Consider the following 26,380-nt stretch of genomic DNA (forward strand, 5'->3'; position numbering starts at 1 on the left):
CTCACATTCCAGTGATCTCCAGACATACTTTCACACACTCAAACCTGCCATCCTAATTACTGTCATCATTTTCTGACCCACAGGTCTCTAATATCCATGTACTTCCTAACTGTCTTCTTGTTTTCCAACCTTGACTTGACCACTGGTTTTTTAGTAACTCTAGGGATTTAACTTGATTTCATCTTGATAGCTTTTTTTTTGGCGGTATGCGGGCCTCTCACAGTTGCGGCCTCCCCCGTTGCGGAGCACAGGCTCCAGATGTGCAGGCTCAGCGACCATGGCTCATGGGCCCAGCCGCTCCGCGGCATGTGGGATCTCCCCGGACCGGGGCACAAACCCGTGTCCCCTGCATCAGCAGGCGGACTCTCAACCACTGCGCCACCAGGGAAGCACTTGATAGCTGGTTTTTATTCAAGGTTTGCCTTGCATCTTCTAGTTCTGGTTTATCTACTCCTTTTCTGATGATCAAAATAGCTGAGTGATATTCTACTTTAGTTTTACTGTGTCTGAATGTAACAGCTGAGACTGTAATCCAAGAAGGTAAGTTTCACAACCTAGTACTACCTGTTGTCTGGAAAATTATACTGTCAACAATATATTGATTTTTTAAAGTCTTTATTGAATTTGTTACAATATTGCTTCTGTTTCATGGTTTTTTTGGCTGTGAGGCATGTGGGATCCTAGCTCTGCCACCAGGGATCAAACCTGCACCCCCTGCATTCACAGGGGAAGTCTTAACCACTGGACGACCAGGGAAGTCCCCAACAATATAATTTAAAATGTTTTAAGAAAGAGAAAAACAGTGGCTGTGATAGTAGCAAAGGGGAGTTGATTGGCAGAGTGCCAACGCTGAGGTCTCTTTTGATACTATTTGGTTTGGAGCCTTAAAAGGACATTGATACAAATATCTTCTTTTTTAATAGTTAAGAAATAAAAGAGGAAGTTTTAAATAATGGTAGAACTTTTGAGGGGAAAAAAGGCCAGGAAACCTCTGAAAAAGTCTATTCATTAGAGAGAAAACCTAAGTGCACACCAGTTTTAATGAAGCCTTTGTGGGGGAGGGTGGCGCAGAAATGGTTTTCAGGGGACTTCCCCAGTGGTCCAGTGGTAAAGAATCCACCTTCCAAAGCAGAGGACGCGGGTTGTCACATGCCGCAGGGCAACTAAGCCCGTGCGCCAGAACTACTGAGCCTGCGTGCCACAACTAGAGAGCCCACGTGCTGCAAACTACAGAGCCCACGCACTCTGGAGCCCTCACCCCACAACTAGAAAGAGAAAACCCACATACCACAATTAGAGAGAAGCCCATGCACTGCAACAAAGATCCCTCGTGCTGCAACTAAGACCCGATGCAGCCAAAAATAAATAAATAAAAATTAAAAAAGAAATGGCTTTCTAAAAATGTAGGCTATAAATGTAGGATAATGAAGTGAAAATCAATACCAAAGGTAGTTTAAAATTGATAATAGAAAATGAGAGATAATAGAATAAATAAACGGACCTTTAGGTCAGAAGACCTAAAGATAGTATCTCAGAAGAAAGGCTAGTGACCTTTTTTAGACAATTCTTCCGAATATATTTTTCAAATATTATTCTAACTTCTATGTAGAGAATGATGAAGATTCCCTGATTGGAAGCATAAACTTGTCTAATTAGCTAGGCAGTGAAAAGCTGATATTAAGCCATACTTTGTAACTTTCTAAACTGCTAATAGTGTTAGTCATCCTAATGGTACTAATTGCTAACTGTCTAGGTTGTAGCCCAATCAGTGTTTTGCAAGTCACTTGCTTAAAACTCAGGATGCATTTTCTTATAGAGATTAGACATAAGGTTAGGCCCTAATGACCACAGAAGCTCAATAAATCCACTCTGTACTTGAAATATAATGCAAATGACATTATTAACCCTAACCATCAGGTGTAAGGAGGTATGTAATGTGCTTAATGTCCTACCTAGGACTATAGTCTCCCATCTGGGATCTTGGCATACAAGAGACTGCCTGAGACATGGTCTCCTGGAGGGAAGGAGTGGGTCATGTGGTTGGATCGGTTGGGAGGGGTAAGAACAGGCTTAGAGCTCCAGAGGGTTAGGGTCTCCCAGAGGTTGATTCTGGACATAATTGTACATTCCAGGCCAAACATCTAATTGCTGTCTTTATATTTTTCATAGTTTAGGCACCCCAGGAGAAACAACAATTTCCTACACATAACTTCTTTTTTTTTTTTTGCTTGAGAAAGATGACTTCTGTTTAGCTGTTTTAGCTCAGTAACTTTTGGTGTTGCCCGGGTAGTTCTTACCTGTACTTCAGCTTGCCTTTCTCTTTTGACATTAAGCAGCTGTTTTTGAAGAGATTTTATCTTTTTTCTTCCATTTTTCTCCCTAGGAGAAATAAGAATAATTTGTGTTTAGAGTAGTGCTTCTCAAACTTTAGTGTGCACAGGGTTCGCCTAGAAGCTAAGAAAGAGATTCCTGGGCTCTACCCCAGAGATTCTCATTCATTTGGTCTGGGTTGGGGGCCCTGGAATTTGTTTCTCTACCAAGTTCCCAGGTGATGCTAATGGTGCTGGTCCATGGAGCAAACTTTCAGTAACACTTTAAAAAAAGACCGTGTTATATCTAAAATAGCTGCTGCTGAGAAAAGGCTAAGAAGAGGAAGAGGAAGAGGAAAAAGAAGACTCCTTTCTATTCTGAGCACTTCTCAATAACCTTATGTGGTAGTCTTTATCATTACCCCTATTTTACAGATGAGGAAAATGCATGTAGAATGCTGAGGTAACTTGCTGTGGAGGACATGAGAATGTTCCTCACCGACCTCCAAGTACAGGCAATGTAAGCAAGTAAGGGTCCCGGCTCTAGGCTCTGAACTCCTTCACTGTGTGTGCTAGAACAAGAGAAGCCACTGCAATGAGAAGCCCGTGCACTGCAATGAAGAGTAGCTCCTGCTCAACGCAACTAGAGAAAGCCCGTGAGCAGCAATGAAGACCCAACGCAGTCAAAAATAAATAACTAAAATAAATAAATTTATAAAAAAAGAAAGCATGAACTTAACTAGAATCTTGAGATTGTCATTGTCAAAACAAACCATAGATTATGCACTACCCATTTATAGTACATATATTGTACTTTATATATTGTAGACACAGATAACTGAAGCCCAGAAATTGAGTTATGTTACCAGCAGAACTAGGAATAAAACCCAAATTTCTGACTTCTAGTTATCTTCATTCAAAAGCAAAAATTTGATTTGCTTTAGAAATCTAAGACTTCCAGTAAGAATTTTATAGAATTTTAAAATGCAGCAAAGCAAATAAAACTAAAATTACTCTGACCTGGCAATGATATTATAGAAATGCATTTTGTTTTCCCTCTCTTTGCCCAAAGCTTTCAGGAGATTGGTGAAAGTGCCTGAATCTTGCAACTCCTGCATGGTTTCTGTAATTACATCACTGAAAAATTGCCTGTAAAGAGAAACAAAAAAGATGAATCAATAAGATATATTTCCCTACATTCCCAAAGGGCTACAGAAATCACACAAGTTAAGACCCAGAAGGAACATCATAACTAAGTTATGGAATTATTCTTGGAATGCAAAAATAGTTTAGTATTAGAAAATCTACTAATGGAATTCATCACATTAATAAAGACAAAAGGAGAAAAAAGCCATATGATCATCACATCATTTAAAAACAAACAACAGGGACTTCCCTGGTGGCGCAGTGGTTAAGAATCTGCCTGCCAATGCAGGGGACACGGGTTTGAGCCCTGGTCTGGGAAGATTCCACATGCCGCAGAGCAACTAAGCCCATGCGCCACAACTACTGAGCCTGCGCTCTAGAGCCCACGAGCCACAACTACTGAGCCCACGAGCCACAACTACTGAGCCCACGTGCCACAGCTACTGAAGCCTGCGTACCTAGAGCCTGTGCTCCACAAGGAGAAGCCACCGCAATGAGAAGCCCATGCACTGCAACAAAGAGTAGCCCCTGCTCACCACAACTAGAGAAAGACGGTGTGCAGCAACAAAGACCCAACACAGCCATAAATAAATAAATAAATAAATTTATTAAATAAATAAATGAGAATAATGATAGCAACTTTGCAACATTAATGTAAGTATTAGCAGGAAGGTTCAGCCAAATGCTTGACACAAATTGGTAGTTATTGTGGTACTTTATCCATTAGTAAGAGACAGACACTGTCAAAGTAGCCAAATTTTAAACTACTTTAATCCTGAGGGTTTCTTAAAAGCAGTCTCAATTTTCATTGTCTCATTATTCAGTTTTTTGCTGTCAGCTGGCTTGCTGACAAAGAAGCCTGTTAAGTTAAAAGAAGGTATAACCTTACGGTAAGAATTTTTGGTAAATAAGGGTTTGTAGCAATTACCCAGAGCCATTAGCCAAATCCAGCCTGTAGTCTATTTTTGAAAATAAGTTTTATTGGAATACAACGTTGCCCGTTTGTTTACATATCATCTATGGCTGTTTTCATGGGATAACAGCAGAGTTGAGTGGTTTCAACAGAGAGTTTATGTCCTGCAAAACCAAAAATATTTACTATTTGTCCCCTTACAGAAAAACTTGCTGACCCCTGCTTTAGGCCCTCACCAGAAGGCTTCTCATGGCGGTGGCTTCTCTTGTTGTGGAGCACGGGCTCTTGGAGCGCGGGCTTCAGTAGCTGTGGCACACGGGCTCAGTAGTTGTGGCTTGCGGGCTTAGTTGCTCTGCAGCATGTGGGATCTTCCCAGACCAGGGCTCGAACCCAGGTCCCCTGCACTGGCAGGCAGATTCCTAACCACTGCGCCACCAGGGAAGCCCCATTATTCTCATTTTTAAAAACTGTAAACAAAGGCTCAATAACTTGCCCAACCACACAGCCACCATACTTTCAACTGTACCACACTTGCCCTAGGTAGTCTGGCTAATCCTATTATCTGCAGTCACTCGGATACAATGACCAACCCATAAAAGAAGAGAGCAGTGAGCCACCCCTGACCCACTCTTCAGCCATCTAGAAATATATTATCACATTTCCAAATATGCTCTCGTTCCTTACCTATCAATCTGAATTTTCTTCAGTGTCTCTGTATTCATTATGATCTGCCTTGTAGGTTCTTTGAAGATAAGATCTTGCACTTTGTTAAACTGGCCTCCTTGTCTGATTTCTGGTAACTTGGGCTCTTCTTTATGTACGAATGGACCGGATAGTTTTGAGGGTTTTGAGACCGGTGAAAGTTTTTCTAAGCTTTTTCCTTCTAAATTTATTTCTTTGTTATTCTTCTAAAAGCAATAAATGATGTTTCACGTTAACATGATTTTTAAAACATATGATTTTTAAAACATGATTTTTAAAACATATGATTTTTAAAACATAAAGAAACAACGCTATATGAGGGCCTCTGCCTACATTTTGAACCTCTTATAATATTACCACCAGAAAATTACCCTTTTCTTCAGCCACATCAAACTACATGCTCTGCTGTTTTGTGTCCTCCTGACTTTATACGTTCCCACTCTCTGTCATTCCCCAACCTGGTAAACTTTATGACCAAAGGTAAAGTTCTCTGTGAAACATCTCTATTAGCAGACATTTACCATTTGTAATTATTTGTATAAATATCTCCATTAGATTGTAAATTCTATGAGGGAAGGGACAGTGTCTTAGAGATCTTGGTGCACCTCAAATTCTTTTTCGAACAAGATTGGATATTAAATAAATGTGGCCATCTTTATAATCCCATTGTTTAGAAGAATGTCTACAGTAAAGACTCAAATGTTCACTGAACACATGTATTTTAAATACAGTTGTCCCTTGGTATCTGTGGAGGACAGATACCCCCCGCCCCTCAAGGAGACCAAAATCCACAGATGCTGATGGCCCTTATATAAAATGGCATAGTATTTGTTTATAACCTATGCACATCCTCTCATGTACTTTAAATCATCTCTAGGTTACTTATAATAACTAATACAATGTAAATACTATGTAAATAGCTGCCAGCACACAGCAAATTCAAGTTTTGCTTTTTGGAACTTTCCGGAATTTTTTTCTGAATATTTTCGATCCATGGTTGCTTGAATCCGCAGATGTGGAACCCGCGGATATGGAGGGTCCACTGTATAAAGAATGAAAGGAGAATCATACCAAAGAGTAGGAGTTGATAGTATATTTAGTGGTGTGATACAGATTTCGAAGTTCATGTGGGGAATTTTCAAACCCAAACTTGAATACTAAGGGGTAAGCATTACCATAGGAACAGGATATGTCTTTCAATTGATGATTCCTATTTAATCTGTGGCTAAAATCTTGAGCCAATGGGAAGCCATATAACACAGCAATTATGCTGTGCATATGGACTCTGAAACCAGACTTCCTTGTTTAAATCCTGGCCCTATCTGTTACTTTAAACAGATAAACCACATTGACTTTAGGCAACTATTTAACATCTCTATGCCTCCATCTTCCCATTGATAAAATAGGGATAATAATAGTACTTGCCCTCCAGTAGTTATTATGAGGATGGAAGGATGGAAGGAAGGAAGGAAGGAAGGGAGGGAGGGAGGGAGGAGAGAAATAAGAGAGAAAGGGAGACAGAAAAAGAAAGAAAGAAAGAAAGAAAAGAAAGAAACAAAGAAACAAAGAAAGTATTTAGAACAGTACACAGAACTATGCAAGTTCAGCATTTGATATGATTACTTAAATTCTTGTGCTGATCCTATGCACAGAAGAGTTTCATATGTATATTGATACTTAAAAGCCTAGGTCTGGGCTTCCCTGGTGGCACAGTGGTTGAGAGTCTGCCTGCTGATGCAGGGGACATGGGTTCGTGCCCCGGTACGGGAAGATCCCACATGCCACAGAGTGGCTAGGCCCATGAGCCATGGCTGCTGAGCCTGTGCGTCCGGAGCCTGTGCTCCACAACGGGAGAGGCCACAACAGTGAGAGGCCCACGTACTGCAAAAAAAAAAAAAGCCTAGGTCTTCCTTAGCTAAACTTCAATTAGACCAGAAATGTTAAAAAAAAAAAAAGAAAAAACTATCCATAAAAGTTAATAAACACAGACTCAACAGCATTTTTCCTTATATCAACCATAAGCAAAGATTCAGATCTGAGGAAAACATTTGTAGGCAAGTACAAAACAAAATGCTGCCTTAAATAAGAATTAAATTTTAAAATACTCCTTTAAATTAAAATTTATATGATTGACTACAAAGAGAACAGACGCCATAGAATTTCAACAGTTAAACTGAAACTTATCTGTACATAAGGAAAATGTTAAGTACGTGGATGGTTATTACTCTAGAGTTTGTCTAGGGAGGGAATGGGAAATGTAAGGCCTGGAAAGCTTGTTCTTTCTGATCACCCTAACCATTGTTCCTCTACCTTTGTGCTTGGGCATCTGGAAAAGGAAGCAAACGTGTTAAACAGCTTGATGTACTGATTACCAGAAATAAATATGAATTTTCAGAAGAGAACTTAAAGGAACTGGCTAAATATTCTGGTCCATTCACTTCCTTGTACAGTAGGGTATTAGATCCTAAGGGAAAGGATAAGAAAAACAGTATTCCGGGCAAGGGAGCTCTTTCCAAACTTTGGACCAATTACTCCCACTTCTGGTAGAACTTGGTACATTAGTATATTTTTCATCATTCCATTCCATGATTCTAATGAATGAAAAACTCTTTGGAAATATCTTTAGCTATAAAAATGGTTGTGAAAGAGGGATAATGCTAACTAAACTTTCATCCCAGGGTCGTTATTGTAAGGCTCAACAATGTGAAGCTTTTGGAGAAAGAAAGCATTCACATTCATACTAAGGTTTTTAATTATATATCCTATGCCCTATAGGGCAATGGTACTATAAAAATTTATGAGTTAGAACAACTATAGTACTATAAAGTAAAAAAACAAAAAGTTATTTTAAGGGTCACAATTTTTAAAAGTTATAGAACTAACATTGAGAAAGGGGCTTTTAAGCTGCTATTAATCAACATAAGAGTACAAACCGTTACTCTTTATACTTCTATAAAATCATAAGTAGGGCCTCTGTTAAGTCAGAAAATTTTGTGGGTGAAGATCATAAACCAGAATAAAACTGCAAAAGTTTTGTTCTTTTGTTTACTGGAGTGGTGACCACTACTGAATGTTGTTTATAAATTTGGGTTTTTCCTTCTCTGTTGAGTTTCTATGATGGAAAATTACCCTTTTTTAAAGCCTGACAGTAAATATCATTGATAAAACTTTATCTTGTTAACTGAATATCTTCCCTCTTTATTTTTGATTCTTACTGAAGGAGACAATAGAAAGGAAACACTAGTCTCTTTTGTACTATTTGTTAACTAGTTTAATTTAAGAATTAGACTCATTTTAAAAGCATTGAAAGGCTTAGTTCTTGGGTTTCCAATATCTTTGCTTTTCATAAGTTAATAAGGAAACTAATTCCTATAATACCCATTAATGTCTTAAAAGTACCTCAAAACTCATAGAATGTTAGTATTAGAAGGGATCATTTACTTAAAACTCCATCACACTACTGAAGCCCGTGTGCCTAGAGCCTGTGCTCCACAAGAGAAGCCACTGCAATGAGAAGCCCATGCACTGCACCAAAAAATAGCCCCTGCTTGCTGCTGGCTGCAACTAGAGAAAGCCCACTCACAGCAACGAAGATCCAACACAGCCAAAAAATAAATAAAATTTAAAAAAAAACTCTATCACAATTTACAAATGAGAAAACTAAGACCAAGAAAGCAAAATGAATTGCCCATAGCACACAATTAAACCATAAAGGTCCCCAACTCCAAATCCAGTGTTCTATTAAAATTTTGTATAAACTTTTATAAAAGCTGTATAAACCCAGGTTATACATATAATAATAATAATAACTTTAAAATCGTAAGGGCCGGGCTTCCCTGGTGGCGCAGTGGTTAAGAATCCGCCAGCCAATGCAGGGGACACAGGTTTGAGCCCTGGTCCGGGAAGATCCCACATGCCACGGAGCAGCAAAGCCCGTGCGCCACAACTGCTGAGCCTGCGCTCTAGAGCCCGCAAGCCACAACTACTGAAGCACGCACGCCTGAGCCCATGCTCCGCAACAAGAGAAGCCACCGCAATGAAAAGCCCACGCACTACAACGAAGAGTAGCCACCGCTTGCCGCAACTACAGAAAGCCTGCGCGCAGCAACAAAGACCCAATACAGCCAAAAATAAATAAAAATAAAATCAATTTAAAATCGTAAGGGGGAATTAAAGGGAAATTTAATTTTCTAATCACAATACATATGGACTTCTTTTCTGTTAGACATGAAAATCAATTTACCCTCTCATTTTTATAGCAATTTTCATTTATCATAGAATCAGAAATAAGAATATATTCTGTACAAATTATATAATGTAATTTTGTTAAACGTAATAAATATGTATTTGTATTTATAAATTGTTTCTATTTTATATCTACAACCCAAGTTATTAAAACTTACAAGAGCTTAAGAATTCATAAAGATTTTGCCCACTACCAAGCTGAGTTTTTTGATAACTCAGTGGTCCTTTGAGGAGGAGTCCATAACATCATTGAAAATGTAATGGCTGACACAATGATGTGGCTGGATATTTAAAAAGGCAGATTGCAAGATATTTAGCAATAACTAAGTCATTTTAGATGAAAGCAATATTGACAGGGTCCAGTTGAATTTCCTCCCTCTAGTGTTCAGTTAGCTTTTAGCAGCTGAGAAATACAAGATAGGTAAGACAACACAATTACTTGTTCCATCTCCTCAGTATATATATTGTATTTATACTGATTTATCTATAGGCCTTTTAGAATAATGCCAATATATTGGAAGAAAAGGATATTCTGATTGGTAATGTACCTTGAGCTATGTCTATTTCACTCCATTAATTGAGAGTACATATCTCAGATAATTATTGTAGCCCTTTATCTGATATGAAGGTGCTATTTCCCAAGTTAAATTGAATGGCATAGGTACTGACAATGATGGAGAAATAAAAAGAAAAGAAAGCAAAAATTAAGTAATGCTGAATGTATATACCACGCTGATATTTTTTCTTTTTTCATACTGAACTGGCATGATATAGTTTAGAATAGAGAGCTGGTCTATGGTGTCCTCCAGAACTGCAGAGATCCTCAGTACATCTAGAAGGGAGAGTGGCTCCATGACTTCTGGGATGATTTCTACGGCTGTTTCTTTGGCTGTTTCTTCATTTTCTTCTACAGCAGTAGGTGGTTCACCTGTCACTGACACTCTCACCTCAGAATGCCAGATTTTTGGAGGAAGATTTGAGGCTTCCAGCTGACCTCTAAGAATGGAGGAAAAAATAAGTCAGCCACCAAATGTTTAAAAATTACTTAAACTCAGAAGCAGAGGCAGCATGTAGATTGGCTCCTACAAAGTCCATTTTGTCATATAATATAACCAAGATAATGAACAAAAGTAGTTTGCAGATGATTCTGCTAAATACCTCCCAGTAACATTCTGACCTTCCAAAGAAAAGCAACTTACTGGTTAATAAAGATATGTAGCCTGGGCTATTTGGCTATGCTTAACCAATTTGAACTTGGGCTAAAATAAACTTTTTTCTAGCAACATCTTTAGATGCCAACCAAAACTGTCTCATGGTTAGTGAAAAATAGAACGTAGTAGCCATTCTCCAAGATGGCCCATATGATTCTCACCTTCTTGTACTCTTGCCCTTTGGTAGTCTTCCCCACATTGAATAGGACTAACCTATGTAACCAAAAGAATATTGTGGTTTCCAAGGCTAGGTGAATTTGAGACATTAAAGCTTCTCCATTATTCTCTCATATCTCTCACTCTGTGGGGATCCAGATGCCTTGTCACAAGGACACTTAAGGAGCCCTGTGAAAAGGTTCATGAGGGTGAGGAACTAAGGCCTCTTGCCAACAGCCAGCATCAACTTGCCAGCTCTGTAAATGAGCCATCTTGGAAGTGGATCCTCTAGCCCCAGTCAACTCTTCAGATGATTGGCCAACTTTGACTTATGAGAAATCCCCAGACAGAACCATACAGTTAAGCTGCTCCCAAATTCTTAAACCATCCAACCAAGCTACGCCTAAATTCCTGACCCACAGAAATTGTGTGAAATAATAAATGTTTATATTTTAAATCACTAAGTTTTGGGGTAATTTGTTACACAGCCATAGGTAAACAATACACGGAAATTTAACATAAGGCATTTCATATATATATATATTTTTTATATATATACATATGAATATATAATAAATTGGAATTTGGAACATACTCTTCCATTCTTCTTGAGTTAGTTTTGTTAACCTCCTCGGTACATTTATAATCTCACAAAAATGCAGTCACCTAAAGTGGGAAGAAAACATTGAGATTAGTTTAAGGGAATGTTGAATGACATTTAAGTTATTTCTATACTCTTCCATTAAGAGAAAAAGAATTACAAGTGCTGTGGCTTATCCCCCCTTTTGGCTTAGCAGAGCAGTCCTGGAGATGGAAGAACCACTGCCACCGTGTGGCACAGGTGTATTAAGTAGTCAGCTTAATTATTGGCAGATAAATATAATCTTCGAGTTTCTTAAGGTAAATTAGTGTCCAGCATGGCTTTTGTATGTTTTTTAATTATATTCTGAGTATTAATTGGTAATCTTTATATAACAAATTTACTTTTCTGTTATTCTGATTACTAAAATATTTAATTTGATGGCTCCATTTCCCTGATCTGCCAGATTAACAGAATTTATTGCACCCAGACTTAGAAAAACAACTGATATCGCACTTAGAAAAACTGTATTTATCCTGAAAATCAGTTTAACACTGCTGTTAAGATGTTACCCTTCCTCAGTAAACCAAAGTCCTTTCTGCTTAAATATGCTTTACAATGAGAACACCCTATGGAGATTCTTGCTCTATACTGAATGAATAATGAATGGTAAGTTTCCAGTGTGATTTTGTCCACAGTAAAGTGATCCTGAGGAGGGCGGTTACAAGTATGTCTCATGCAACAAACATCTTATATGCAAAAATTAAAGAATCTTTATGTAAACTGAAAAAAAGATACTCCAAACTAGCCAAATTTTCTGGTTCAAGGACAGTCTTAGGAGGAAATAGCACGGTGTTAAGATTTTGGTTTTTTGCTGTGGTGTTGTTTCTTTATTTTTCCATTTTTTAGGCTTGGGGCATAGGTAAGTGTGCCTCACATAGGTAAGATGGGACTATGCTTATGTAGAATCCAGTGCTTTCGTTCTGTTATGGCTTCTCATTCCTCAATACTAGAAACTCAGGAGTCATTTCTGCTGCCATCCTGACATCAGCATTCCCCCAATTCAAACCACCATGAGGTCCTGTGGATTTTACCTTCAATTTCCATCTCCCCCAACACCATGCTGAATATAGCTGTTGTTTCTTGCCTGAACTACTCTAACAGCTTCCAAATTTTTTAAAATTAATTAATTATTTTTGGCTGCATTGGGTCTTTCTCTAGTTGCAGAGAGCAGGGCCTAGTTTTCATTGCAGTGTGTGGGCTTCTCATTGCAGTGGCTTCTCTTGTTGCAGAGCATGGGCGCTAGGTGCACGGGCTTCAGTTGTTGTGGTGTGCAGGCTCACTAGTTGCGGCGCACGGGCTTAGTTGCTCTGTGGCATGTGGGATCTTCCCAGACCAGGGCTCAAACCCGTGTCCCCTGCATTGGCAGGCCGATCTTAACCACTGCGCCACCAGGGAAGCCCCACAGCTTCCAAATTAAAAGTGATCTTTTTGAAATGAAGAACTCATCTTTTAAAGTTGAAAATTTCATCATGTCTCTCCTTATAACCCTTCAATGGTTTCTCACTAACTTGCGAAAAAAAGTAAAATTCTTAACTTGGACCATAGGGCCTGCATGATCTGGGCTCCTCTTCCTCTCCAGATCCATCTGGCACTGCACTTTTATTGCTCTCATGGCTCCAGCTTCGATGGGCTTCTTTCTCCTATGGAATCATGCTCCCTTCCAACTCAGGGTCTTTGCATATGCTATTCTTTCAAGTTGAACGACTCTTCCCCTTACCTCTTCACCACTGGTCCATCAGGTACTAGCTTAAATCAGTGGCATATTTCTAGGTATCTGCCATTTGCCCCATCTGGAGCCAATCTCCAGAGAGAAAATTTTTTCTCACATTACCTTCTAATGTGCCATATATTTTACTCGCTCATTGTCTTGCTCCGCCTACTAGGATGTAAGCTCCATGAGGGCAGAGCTTTCTGTTGTTCTGTTTACTGCAGCCTCCTCCGAGCCAAGAACAAAATTTCGTACATGGTAGTCAGTCATTCAACAAAGTGCTGACAAAAGGAATGAATCCATAGGGCAACACATAAATGTGCAATAGTTAGGAAATGTAAATCTCTCACGTCCACTAAGCTATCCCATTCTAGTCTACGAATATTTACTGAAGACCTATGGCACGTGACCACGGTGCTGCGCGCCGCCAGAGTTTGGCAGCTGAATGACTTCTCCTTAAAAGGCAACAAAGCCTTTTCAGGACAGTGCTGTTCACCCTCGGAGTCAAAATGAAGACTGGCGGTAAGAACTTAAGTCATTTCTGGAAAGAGATAAAGGAGTAGAAGGAGGAAAGGAGTATGGGGGTGGTGGGGGACAAAAGATAAAGAGAAGGAAGAGCTCTCTTCTCCTGCCTTTGTGTTCGCAGTCTTTCTCTTCCTGGCTAGGATCCGAGAGTTTCCGTTCGCCCTACTGCTATGTGGTAAGAAGGAAAGATACCCACTTGTTGGCGAATCAAATCTGGGGTATTCGAGGCGGGGGTAGTCCTCTAGTCGGGCTTCACTTTTCCCGCTACAGCACCCGACGCCGCCGGAACCAAGCTAAGGTGTTTCTATGGCAACGCAGAGCTTTGGAGGACCCGTTCTTCTCCTTTAGCTGGCTACCATTTTGCCTCCCTCTGTTCCAAAGTATATAGTACATGTTGCAGTTTACAAAGATAAAAGGACTTAGGGAAATAATTGTACGAGTGCTCTTGAACGTGGCTTATTTCAGTCAGAAGACGATTTCTGAAGCTTATTTTTTTGGCGGTGGCGGGAGATACCTAAATGGGGGGGGCGGAGAGGTGTTTACCCACGAGGCCACGCGGCGGGGCCTTCTGTTTCTTTTTCAGCCATCTTGGACGCTGTGGAGGTGTGTGGCGTTTCCGCGGCTGAACTTTGGGGGCAAATAAGTGGGGTCGGCTCGGCTATATGCCTCTCATGAGATGCTGGTGCGGCTCCGAGGCTCTACCAGCTAATGATTTCTATGGATTCCAGCAACAGGGAGGACAGGATGGAGGAGATACGGGACTGATGGTGCTGGTCCCCTGACCTCCGAGAATGGGTGCTCCGGTAACTGGAGTTGCTTGCGGTCCCTAGCGGAATAAAATATAAAATAGATGCATTTTGTCTGGCAGCAGTGGCACTTTTAGGCAGGGTTCTTTGTTCATTTACTCCCACCTCAAACCTGGCTTTGCCTGTTCACTATGTCTTTCCTTAGCTTTTCTTTCCCATTCAGTCTTTAAAAGTCTTGTTCTCTGCGTGCTTCTCTGGCTCCTTGATCTTTTTTTTTTCCCATGATCGTGGCGTGAAGTTTATTAAGGCTTTCTTTTGGGGTTTCTAGGAGTTACTTCCTGTAGTGTACTGTCTTGCTACTTTAGGTTTTGTCTTCCTTTTGGAATTTGCTTAGTTATCAGGTATTCTCTGAGTTTGGGGCGCTATTCCAGAGGAGACTAGGTGGGAAACGAGCGTTGCAAGATTTTAAACTGATTTATTTTTGTTTTAAGGCCTGCTGGGAACAGGACTTCTAAAACGACAAATATGTCTGGAAGGTATGCGTTTTAAATATCATTGCTTTGTACTTGTAGTTTGTTTATTAGGCGTGAGCCTACATGTGAGTTTAAAACTGGTGGGGAAAAAATTTAGATGTTTGCTATATAGGTAACTTCTAGGTGGTTGTCATTACAAGCCAAATCATACCTGTGGTTTGTTGAAGTTAAGTGAGATCTTTTAACAGCTTATGATTAACAGTATATTTTGTCTTAGGCTGTGGTCCAAGGCCATTTTTGCTGGCTATAAGCGGGGTCTACGGAACCAGAGGGAGCACACAGCTCTCCTGAAAATTGAAGGTGTATATGCTCGAGATGAAACTGAATTCTATCTAGGCAAGAGATGTGCTTACGTGTACAAAGCAAAGAAGTAAGTTGATAGTATTGTGCTTTTTGAATTTTCACTTGATTGGTCTCATTTGAAGTTAGTTAAGTAAATGGTACTGTTGTGGTTTCTACTTTGGGAGTTCAAGGAAATTCATGGTTAGTGTTGGATATAGGTGTCTTCTGCACTTAGAAAAATTACAGCTATTGTTTTAAGGATGGCATCAGGTCCTTGTATTATGATCTTAAGGTTTTATAGAGCATTTTTCATATCGCTTAATTCATTTTGTTGATCTCTTGAAGTTACAATTTTTATAGATGTTTAAAGATGTTATCTCTAGAGCATTGGTTCTTAAACCCATTCCAGATCAATTAAAATCTCTGGGATAGAGGTGGGGGCAGGGGTGGAAGCAATGGGTGGACTATTGTGTATTTAAATTGGTTTTAAAAAGATCTTTGGGAACATGTTTTCATCTCCCCCATCCCCCTTTCCTCCTGCAACCAGAGTGATCCTTTAAATTTTTAAATTTTTTTCCCAATCGTGGTTTGCAGGATCTTTAGTTCCCTGACCAGGGATTGAACCCGGGCCCTTGGCAGTGAAAGCGTGGAGTCTTAATCACTGGACCACCAGGGATTTCCCAATCCTTTAAAATTATAAGTCAAATCATCTGTACATTGCTCAAATTCCAACTCTTCCCCATCTCATTTAGTAAAAGCTAAAGTCATTAAGGAGCTTCTAAGACCCTATGCATTCAGGGCTCCCTCTGTCCTCTCTTAACCCAGCTAGGATTCATCTCTTGGCATCGTTTGCCTTTCTACAAGCCAGGGACACAATCTCCGTTTTTAACACAAGCTGTTCCCTTACCTTCGAGTCTTTTTTCTGGTGTTAGCTTCTTAGTAAGGCCTTCCCTGGCTATTTAAAATTACAAACAAGTTCCTCTCTCCCTACACTCAAAATGTCCTCACATTTCTTGTCCCCCCCTTCCCTGCCCCCTCCGCGTATTACAGCTATTACCGTTTAAGCTAGGGTTGAGGACAACTGGTCTATAAGTCACCTTGATTTTGTACCACACTATACTGGTTGTCTGGGTTCTCATGCCTTTTTTAATATTCTTTTAAAATCAGCAATACAGTAACTCCTGGTGGAAAACCTAACAAAACCAGAGTAATCTGGGGAAAGATAACTCGTGCTCATGGAAACAGTGGCATGGTTCGTGCCAAATTCCGAAGCAACCTTCCTGCTAAGGCCATTGGACACAGAATCCGTGTGGTAAGTACATTATTAGCAATGTGGCACCTTTTGAATCAAACTAAGCTCACGGTGTTTGGCTTTGACTACTAAGGACTATTGTGATTATAAAATGTCACCAATAGATCATGCTGTAAAATTAGGGGCTACTGTGTAAGTGTATTATGGAACATTTTCTTGGCATTATAAGAAAAGTGAAGGCAAAGGGTTCAAATGGATTATGCCTAGATTTCAGGTAATTGCTAAAGCTGCCTGGGGGTGGTGGGGAATAGCACAGTTGACCCTTGAACAACGCAGAGGTTAGGGGCACTGTGAGAAATCCACGTACAACTTTACAGTTGGCCTCTTCATCTGTGGCTTCAGTCAACTGCGGATTGTGCAGTATGCATTTACTGAAAAAAAATCTGTATATAAGTGGACCCGCACAATTCAAACTTGTGTTGTTCGAGGGTCACCTATTTAAATGAACAATTTTATGGCAAATATATTTATTGGGCTCTGAAGTAATTGCTAGAAAATAAAAATTCAGCATACCTTTTCCTGGCATAATTAATATTTCCGATCTCTTCATCATGACAGTCTTGTTCAAATAGGTATTAGTTTTATTTTATAGAGGAAAACCAATGCTCATGTCCCAGGACTTCAACTACAGATTCTGTGATATTTTTAACAGGATAGCTCCTGTTTTCTTCAGTTAGGATCCATTTTTATTTTATTTTATTTTATTTTATTTTGCGGTACGTGGGCCTCTCACTGTTGTGGCCTCTCCCTTTGCGGAGCACAGGCTCCGGACGCGCAGACTCAGCGGCCATGGCTCACGGGCCTCGCCGCTCCGCGGTATGCGGGATCTTCCCGGACTGGGGCACGAACCCGTGTCCCCTGCATCGGCAGGCGGACTCTCAACCACTGCGCCACCAGGGAAGCCCTAGGATCTATTTTTAATAGACATGGCTACATCCTTGGGGTCACAGGGTACTTTTGAACCCTGCTGAGCAGTTGAGATTTCTCATCAGAGGAGGTTTTTACTATCATTAGAGGAAGCAAAATTAAATGGACTCTCAGGTTCCCAGTACTGGTTCTTAGTTAAAGAATGTTCACCTAGAAACTGAAGGCTCTAAAAATTTAGTTCCCTTCCCAGTAGGCTATAAGTCATTGGGTGCCTTTCAGAGATGGGTAATGGGACAATGGGAGATTTATTCATGTTGTGGTATTCAATAACTGTTTGTATATAACATGCACTTAATGACATTATGTTCTTTCCCCCCCACACCAGATGCTGTACCCTTCAAGGATTTAAACTTACTGAAAAGTAAATAAATAAAAGTGTGGATTTGTTCCCTTGTATTTTTGTTAACACGGCTTGAAAAATTCTTTGCCCTGAATTCCGTTGCGAAGTGCTTAAATGGTGGTGGTTATCGGGCATTTTCAGAGTATACGGGAGCCCAGAGAATATGGCAATTACAGAGATTTAGACAACAGGAGGGTTTTGATGAGGATAGGATGTATCTGAATATAAGACCTTAAATGTTGGGGGGAAGGTTACAAGTAAGCTTTATTTGGGGACGGTGGAAAGGAGTGTCTTGGAAGGTTTACAGTGATGGAGTGCTGGAACCTAGCCTATGAAAAGTTTTTGGACAAGTGGAGATACCCGCAGGAAGGATAGAAGTCAGTTTTTAGCCAGTATTGATATACACCATGAAATTTTTCCAGATTTCCACATCAAATGGATCTATAACTTTTCCCCTTATTTCAGCTATGGTACTGGTAACTGCCTCCCTCATTAAATTGAAAGAAACTGAAAATATCTTAACTTCCTAAAGTACCTTGTAGTAGCATGCACTTGCTTAATATAGATTGGTTGGGAAACTTGGGGCTTAAAAATGGTAGTTGGGAGAAATTTGAATGAGGATTATATTGATGGTATTTGGCAGCTCATTTAGATGAGATATCCTTGGGATTTGTGACTGGACAAAGCATCCAGTATATAACACTTGACTGGAAATAATGTCTCAGTTGAAAGTGTCCCTAAATTGCCACATACCTTAAAAAATCTTGGTGGGGGGTGGTCAGGATTGCCTGGACAGGGTTGCTGTCCTTTACTCCATGTTTTAATAGTAAAGTGCAGGATTGAGACGTTTTGGCATGATACAAAGGCAACTAAGCAGGGCTGCAGAATATTTTTAAATCTCAGAATGTGCTGAATACAAGTTTGAACCAAGGCATCAGTTCGAGTATGGTGGATTTAGGTGTTTGATGCAGTAGCAGGTACTCCTTTTATTAACCAACAGATCTTGACATTCCACTGAAAATACCAACAGAAAACTGGGAGTTTACCAAACAGCACCCCTTTTAACAGATTTTAATTGTATTTGTTTTCTCTAAGAAGCAGATTCTAAAAAATTATTAGCATGAAGGCGTGCAGCAGTTCTACGGTTTGCTTAGTTTAATGGTGGCCCTGAAGCCAAAATTGCTGTTGGAAGTCACCGAAAAGGGGCTTGTGTTTGTACTGCCAGTCTTATTTGTCTGGCAGCAACCCTCAGGAGCCATGGCCTCAAGACAAACAAGGTGGATGGTAAGGAGAAGCAGCTTGGAGTCATTGGTCAATTATGCTCTCTTCGTGGGATCTAAGCAGTTCATTTCATGGCCCCACAACTTGAAATTTGGTTAGGGGACTTCCCTGATGGTCCAGTGGTAAGGAATACGCCTACCAATGCAGGGGATGCATGTTTGATCCCTGGTTGCGGAACTAAGATCACACATGCCGCGGGGCAAGTAAGCTCGCATGCCACAACTAGAGAGAAGCCTGTGCACCACAAGGAAGAGCCTGCATTAAGACCCGACACAACCAAAAGACATATTAAAAAATAAGGGGGGTGGTGGTGCTTCTCTGGTTGCACAGTGGTTAAGACTACCTGTGCAGGGGACATGGGTTCAAGCCCTGGATCGGGAAGATCCCATATGCTGCGGAGCAACTAAGCCCGTGTGCCACAACTACTGAGCCTGCGCTCTAGAGCCCATGAGCCACAACTGCTGAAGCCCGTGCGCCTAGAGCTCATGCTCCGCAACAAGAGAAGCCACCACAATGAGAAGACCGCACACTGCAACTAGAGAAAGACTGTGAGCAGCAACAAAGACCCAACGGAGCCAAAACATAATTTAAAAAAAAACAGCCAACATAAACTAAAGGTTAACTACTTTGTTGTGCCAGTTAAATAGCTGTACTCTTGGGAATCTTCGAATAGAGGAAGAGATGCTTGGGGGTGGTACTTCAGAAAAGGGAAATGGCACAAACATTGCGAAACCAGAAGGCACTTGAACAATTTAACTGGGTTATGTAGTGTGACTGAAACCAATTGGAAGTAATTGGAAGGTAAGTCTAGAAAACTACTAGGTGCCAGGATTTTAGACAATAGTCTTTTTTTCTTTTTAGCAGTACGTGGGCCTCTCACTGTTGTGGCCTCTCCCGTTGCGGAGCACAGGCTCCGGATGCACAGGCTCAGTGGCCATGGCTCATGGGCCCAGCCGCTCCGCGGCATGTGGGATCTTCCCGGACCGGGGCACGAACCCGCATCCCCTGCATCGGCAGGCAGATTCTCAACCACTGCGCCACCAGGGAAGCCCTAGTCTTTATTTTTATTTTTTTGGCTACACTGCCCATGACATGTCGGGGATCTTAGTTCCCCGACCAGGGATGGAACCCTTCCCCCCTGCATTGGAAACACTGAGTCTTAACCACTGTACTGCCAGGGAAGTTCTAATAATATTCTTGTATTAGAGTGTCACTGGAGAGCTTGAGTGACAGGTGACAAGATTCATATTTTAGAAAGATCCCTGTGGCAACCCAGCATAAACTGAAGGAAGGGAAAACCAGGTAGGCTTTGCAGTCTTAACTGAGATATTTGAGTACTTTAATAGAGCAGACTAAACATTAACCGAATGTTAAAACCAATTGATTGTAGAGAGGAGTCTTCAAAACTAACTTCCTAGCTTTGGTTGCTGAGCGGGTAACAGTGCATTTACAAAGTTGGGGGACTAGGAGACGGTTGGGGGCGGGGAGTGAGAGCCTGTATTACGCTTTTCTGAACCCATAGCGAGGTTTGGTCAGTGCAAAGGCAGTCCTCAAGCCAAAGCTACATTGGAGGAGTTGAATGTTTCACAGAAATGAACTTAAAACGGCTAGCAGCTTGTCCTTTAGACTATTGAAACTGCCCCTCCACCAGCATGACACTGCCTTTACCGCTAGGAAACTGAGATGACCGGTATCATTCTTTACTCACAATCCGCAATTTCTTTGTGGTTTTGTGTAGAGAGTACGTTATAAAGTGATATATTTTGTTTGAAATCCCAGCTTCCACTAGTTGTGGGATGATAGACACATCTAATGAGTCTACTGGTAAAATGCCCCAGCCATTTTTTCTTTAAAGTACATTGTCTTCACCAATGAATTGTAAATTCCTGGGGATTTTCTGTCCTTTTTTTTTTTCTACTACAGTTCCTAGCATAGTAATTTACAATATTCAGTTCCTGAAATGACTGTTACAGCTCGGTGCTTTGAGTCCCTGGTTTTAAATCTTTGTTTTGTGGGCCACAAGATTTGTCCCAACTTAACAATTTCTTATAGTTCCTCACGGCTCAGTTTTTAAGGTAGTTGCCTTAATGGCAAAGATCTACCTAGTCTCCGGGGTTAATGCAGTTGCAATTCTTACATTCATAGAAGTTAAGGGATGGGCTTGAATAGTAAAGAACACATTTGATTTTACAGAAAATGACTTTCATTAAGTGGGTCTAACACGATATTGTAAATCAACTAAAATTTTTTTAAAAAGTAGGTTTAGAATTGATGACTCAGGATAAGTAAAAATGAAAATTACATTCCACTTACCTTTTATACAGAGAGCTAACCATAAAAGATTTTGCATGTGTCTAAGCACCTGGCACCTAGTAAGTGCATATCTTTTCGGTGAATAACTGAATTAAAAAGTGAAAAACTGCCTCAGTAAGGACACCGACGTATCAACATCCCATTACCAACAGCACCCACTAGTCTTCCCACAGCTCAGCTCACGTGGGCCGCCAAGTGGCTTTTATTGGCTGGTTTCGCGCGAATGAGACGCGATGGACGTGATGCAACTCAGCGTCTTCCGCGGTGAACTTCTTATGGGTGACGCTAGCCAATCAAAAAGCACCTTTCCACCGCCAAGTCCCTCCACCTGCCTCGAGAGGCGAGGGGCGGGGCTGGCGCTGGGCGCGGAGGCGTCACGTACTCCATGGTAACGACGCTCGGCCTGAAGATGGCGGCCGAGACGGGTGGAAGAGCGGGCTCCTCAGCTTCAGGCCGGGGCCCGAGCCGGTGGCACTGGAGCGGTTCTTTATGGGTCCGAGGCGTTTTACTCCTGTTGGGCGGGCTCTGGGCAAGCGCTACATCTATTCCTGTCTCCTTGGGCAGTTCTTCTCCCTGCCGGCACCACGTCCCCTCTGAGTCTGAGGTAGGGCGACAGAGGGGCCCTGTGAGGGTAAAGTAATACGGGAGGCGATGGCATAGAGGATGGTGATTGGAACAAGCGGTACTGGAGGAGAAAGCGAGATTGGGCCAGAGACTGAACTCTTAGAGGGCTGGGACCTGGTATCAACTCCCTTCCTGCACCCAACAAAGTGGCTCAGTTAGGCGCTCAGAACGTCATCAGGTCCCGCGCGGAGGGTTGTGCTTATCAGGTAGTCCTAGAGCAATCGTTTTCAAACTTGAACGGGCCGTCAGAATCACCTGAAAGACTTGTTCAAACACAGATTGCCGCTCCATTCCCTCCCTCTGCCCACTTCTGACTCATTAGATCTGGGATGGGGCCTCAGAATTTGCAGTTGAAGTTCCCAGATAGTTGATGATGCTGCTTGTCCAAGGACCTCACTTTGGGAACCACTGATCTAAAGGTTTGAGAAGAAATTGATAGGAGAGCTAGACAAAGGCATTGAGAGGATACTGGGGATTCTCTGGAGACAAAATTCAGGTTGATTTTCAAGTTACTTCATCACATCGCTTGCTTTACCCTGTTCTCCTGTCCTGGAAGTGCCTGCCTCCCTCCCATTACATTTTTATTCCTGTCTAAATTCTTTCATTCTGAGTTCCTTAACCTCAAGGCAGCCTGCTGAAACCACCCCCAGTAGAATGTTCTTTCCATTTCACAGTACGTCTTATCTGTACTCTCTTCTGGCACTTAACCAAGTATCGCTGTGTGGTGATGGTTTGTACCTTTGTAGTTAAATTGTAATTTTCCTTGGGATAAGGTTTGTGTCTTATACTTTAATTTCTCCACAGTACTTAAATCAGAGAAGGGCCCACAATAATCAGTATTCTTTGAGGAAAGAAGACACAGTACCTGGGTCAGGGCTGCATGTTGTGATTGATTTTATAATTTGTCTTATTACTTTAACAAGAAAGATTAATCTAGAAATTTTCAGGTCAGCCCAGAAATCTAAGACCATTCATTTTTGTGATAATTTCCAAAAATTTTTATGCATGCTGTTCATAACCATATATGCCAGAATACTAAGTTTGGGGTTTGTGGCTGTATTACAGCTTTTATCATGACACTGCATTCTGGCTGAATTATTTTATTTTATTTTATTTAGTCTCTTAGCAACTTGTAAGTTTATAATACAGTATTGTTGTCTATAATCACTGTGTTGTACGTTAGATATCTGGGACTTATCTACTAGTTGCAAGTTTGTACCCTTAAGCATCTCCTCAGTTCCCCCCACCCACCTAGTGAATTCTTTTTAAAAGACATTCCCACAAAGCCCTGCACTTCTCTCTTTGAATTTAGATCAAAAGAAGAGAAAATAGTTCAGAGAACTGCAAAATCTCTGTACTAGAAGGAACCTTAATAGCTGTTTTCTTCTTGTGATTGTTGCCAGTGTACAAATCTCCTACTAATATTTGAACATTTCCACAAATAGGGAAGTTATCTCCAAAGGCAGCCCCTTTGCTTTTTGGAGAGATCATTGTTCTTTCTATAGAGCTGAAAATACAGACGTTCCTGCTGGTCCAGTGGTTAAGACTCCGAGCTTCCACTGCAGGGGGCACGGGTTCAGTCCCTGGCGGGGAACTAAGATCCCGCATGCCGCATGACACGGCCAGATATGATAACAATATAGAGCTGATAACTGTTCCTGAAACTTCCATCCACTGTTTTTATTTATGGCTCTTGATTGAACAAACTAAATAGTGGTAGTGCTTCAGATATTCAAAGCAAGCTATTAAGTTCTTGAGAGTTCATATTCCTAATAAATTTTACTAGTTATTCATAGAGTATGTAGTAGCAAGTCCTCCTAACCAATCTCTTTGCTTTAGCTTGGACACAAAGTATAAGCAAGTACTATTCATTGTACTACTAGTGACTGTACCTCTGTTAATTGCAACAGGAAATTACAGTAACTTTTTATTGGTAATGGTGAGGAACTACGAAACATTTTGACTCATATATCTTCTTCTCAACTAAAAACTCTACGTTTTGTTTTGTTTTTATTATGTAAATTAAAGCAAACCCCCAAACAGAATAGTATAATGAACTCCCATGACCCTTCACCCAGCTTCAGCACTTACCAGTATTCTCTTAATTCTGTTTTATATACTTCTACCCATTCCCCATCTTCCCACTGTTATTGTTACTTAAAAAAAATTTTTTGTAAGGTTTATATATACTGAAATGTAGCAAATGCAATCATGTATATTCATGTAAAACCCACAACTCTATCACAATATAGAACATTTTCAAGTCTCCAGAAAGTTCCTTCCTGTCCTGTGCCAGTCAGTCTCTCCCATCCACCCAAGGCTACTATTGTTCCTTTTTCCTTTTGGTATTAGATTTAGATTTCATATCAAATTAGTTTTGCCTATTCTAGAACTAAGCTTATATCAATGGAATTATATAATATGTAGTGTGATATGGTATATCACATTGGATTTTCCAATAGTAAATCAATCTTGCATTTTTGGAATAGACGCTACTTGGTTATTATGTATTATCCTTTTAATACACTTACGAATTCAATTTGCTCATAGATTAAGGACTTTTGCATCTATGTTTATGAATGATGTTGGTTTATAGTTTCCTTTCTTAGTGAAGTTTTTGTTAGTTTTTTTTTTGAATTTTTGAATTTTATTTTATTTATTTATTTATACAGCAGGTTCTTATTAGTTATCTATTTTATACATATTAGTGTATATATGTCAATCCCAATCTCCTAATTCATCCCACCACCCCACCCCCTGCCACTTTCCCCCCTTGGTGTCCATACGTTTGTTCTCTACATCTGTGTCTCTATTTCTGCCCTGCAAACTGGTTCATCTGTACCATTTTTCGAGGTTCCATATATACGCATTGATATACGATATTTGTTTTCTCTTTCTGACTTACTTCACTCTGTAAAACAGTCTGTAGATCCATCCACATCTAAACAAATGACCCAATTCCATTCCTTTTTATGGCTGAGTAATATTCCATTGTATATATGTACCATATCTTCTTTATTCATTCATCTGTTGATGGACACTTAGGTTGCTTGCATAACCTGGCTGTTGTAAATAGTGCTGCAATGAACACTGGGGTGCATGTGTCTTTTTGAATTATGTTTTTCTCTGGGTATATGCCCAGTAGTGGGATTGCTGGGTCATATGGTAATTCTAATTTTAGTTTTTTAAGGAACCTCCGTACTGTTCTCCATAGTGGCTGTACTAATTTACATTCCCACCAACAGTGCAAGAGGGTTCCCTTTTCTCCACACCCTCTCCAGCATTTGTTGTTTGTAGATTTTCTGATGGTACCCATTCTGACTGGTGTAAGGTGATACCTCATTGTAGTTTTGATTTGCATTTCTCTAATGATTAGTGATGTTGAACTTCTTGGCCATGTGTATGTCTTCTTTGGAGAAATGTCTATTTAGGTCTTCTGCCCATTTTTGGATTGGGTTGTTTGTTTTTTTATTATTGAGCTGCTTGACCTGTTTATATATTTCGGAGAGTAATCCTTTGTCCATTGATTTGTTTGCAGATATTTTCTCCCATTCTGAGGGTTGTCTTTTCATCTTGTTTGCTGTTTCCTTTGCTTTGCAAAAGCTTTTAAGTTTCATAAGGTCCCATTTGTTTATTTTTATTTCCTTTACTCTAGGAGGTGGATCTGAAAAGATCTTGCTGTGATTTATGTCAGTGTTCTTCCTGTTTTCCTCTAAGAGTTTTATAGTGTCCAGTCTTACATTTAGGTCTCTAATCCATTTTGAGTTTATTTTTGTGTATGGTGTTAGGGAGTGTTCTCATTTCATTCTTTTACATGTAGCTGTCCACTTTTCCCAGCACCACTTATTGAAGAGACTGTCTTTTCTTTATTGTATATCCTTGCCTCCTTTGTCATAGATTAGTTGACCATTGGTGTGTGGGTTTATCTCTGGGCTTTCTATCCTGTTCCATTGATCTATATTTCTGTTTTTGTGCCAGTACCGTATTGTCTTGATTACTGTAGCTTTGTATTATAGTTTGAAGTCAGGGAGTCTGATTCCTCCAGCTCTGTTTTTTTCCCTCAAGACTACTTTGGCTATTCAGGGTCTTTTGTGTCTCCATACAGATTTTAAGATTTTTTGTTCTAGTTCTGTAAAAGATGCCACTGGTAATTTGATAGGAATTGCATTGAATCTGTAGATTGCTTTGAGTAGTATAGTCTTCTTCACAATATTGATTCTTCCAATCCAAGAACATGGTGTATCTGTCCATCTGTTTGTGTCATCTTTGATTTCTTTCATCAGTGTCTTGCAGTTTCTGAGTACAGGTCTTTTACCTTCTTAGGTAGGTTTATTCCTAGGTATTTTATTCTTTTTGTTGCAGTGGTGAATGGGACTGTTTCTTTAATTTCTCTTTCTGAGCTTTCGTTGATAGTGTATAAAAATGCAAGAGATTTCTGTGCATTAATCTTGTATCTTGCAACTT

The 26,380-nt window shown here is 40.4% G+C and overlaps 3 protein-coding genes across 3 annotated transcripts in view; 2 read left to right on the forward strand and 1 right to left on the reverse strand.

The window, feature by feature from the left end:
- DRC9 (dynein regulatory complex subunit 9) overlaps positions 1 to 12,384 on the reverse strand; it is a gene marked incomplete at its 5' end in the record, with an annotated part of 40,101 nt that extends 27,717 nt beyond the window's left edge. The window contains 6 exons of the mRNA XM_079921424.1: positions 2,298 to 2,379; positions 3,330 to 3,458; positions 5,053 to 5,276; positions 10,044 to 10,311; positions 11,278 to 11,329; positions 12,357 to 12,384. Of these exons, the coding sequence (XP_079777550.1) occupies positions 2,298 to 2,379; positions 3,330 to 3,458; positions 5,053 to 5,276; positions 10,044 to 10,311; positions 11,278 to 11,329; positions 12,357 to 12,384 (783 nt within the window). The remainder of the gene's footprint in view (positions 1 to 2,297; positions 2,380 to 3,329; positions 3,459 to 5,052; positions 5,277 to 10,043; positions 10,312 to 11,277; positions 11,330 to 12,356) is intronic.
- Positions 12,385 to 14,140: 1,756 nt separating this feature from the next.
- On the forward strand, positions 14,141 to 17,764 carry RPL35A (ribosomal protein L35a). The gene is made up of 5 exons (XM_079922916.1): positions 14,141 to 14,161; positions 14,796 to 14,840; positions 15,055 to 15,207; positions 16,287 to 16,431; positions 17,684 to 17,764. The coding sequence occupies exons 2-5, from the start codon at positions 14,830 to 14,832 to the stop codon at positions 17,705 to 17,707; spliced, it is 333 nt and encodes a 110-aa protein (XP_079779042.1). The 5' UTR covers positions 14,141 to 14,161; positions 14,796 to 14,829; the 3' UTR covers positions 17,708 to 17,764.
- A 3,913-nt stretch (positions 17,765 to 21,677) lies between these two features.
- Positions 21,678 to 26,380, forward strand: part of LMLN (leishmanolysin like peptidase) — a gene marked incomplete at its 5' end in the record, with an annotated part of 80,438 nt that continues 75,735 nt past the window's right edge. Inside the window, one exon of the mRNA XM_079923101.1 lies at positions 21,678 to 21,896. Within this exon, the coding sequence (XP_079779227.1) occupies positions 21,678 to 21,896 (219 nt within the window). The remainder of the gene's footprint in view (positions 21,897 to 26,380) is intronic.

This window comes from Stenella coeruleoalba (assembly GCF_951394435.1).
Source record: "Stenella coeruleoalba genome assembly, chromosome: 5".
Lineage (NCBI taxonomy): Eukaryota > Metazoa > Chordata > Mammalia > Artiodactyla > Delphinidae > Stenella > Stenella coeruleoalba.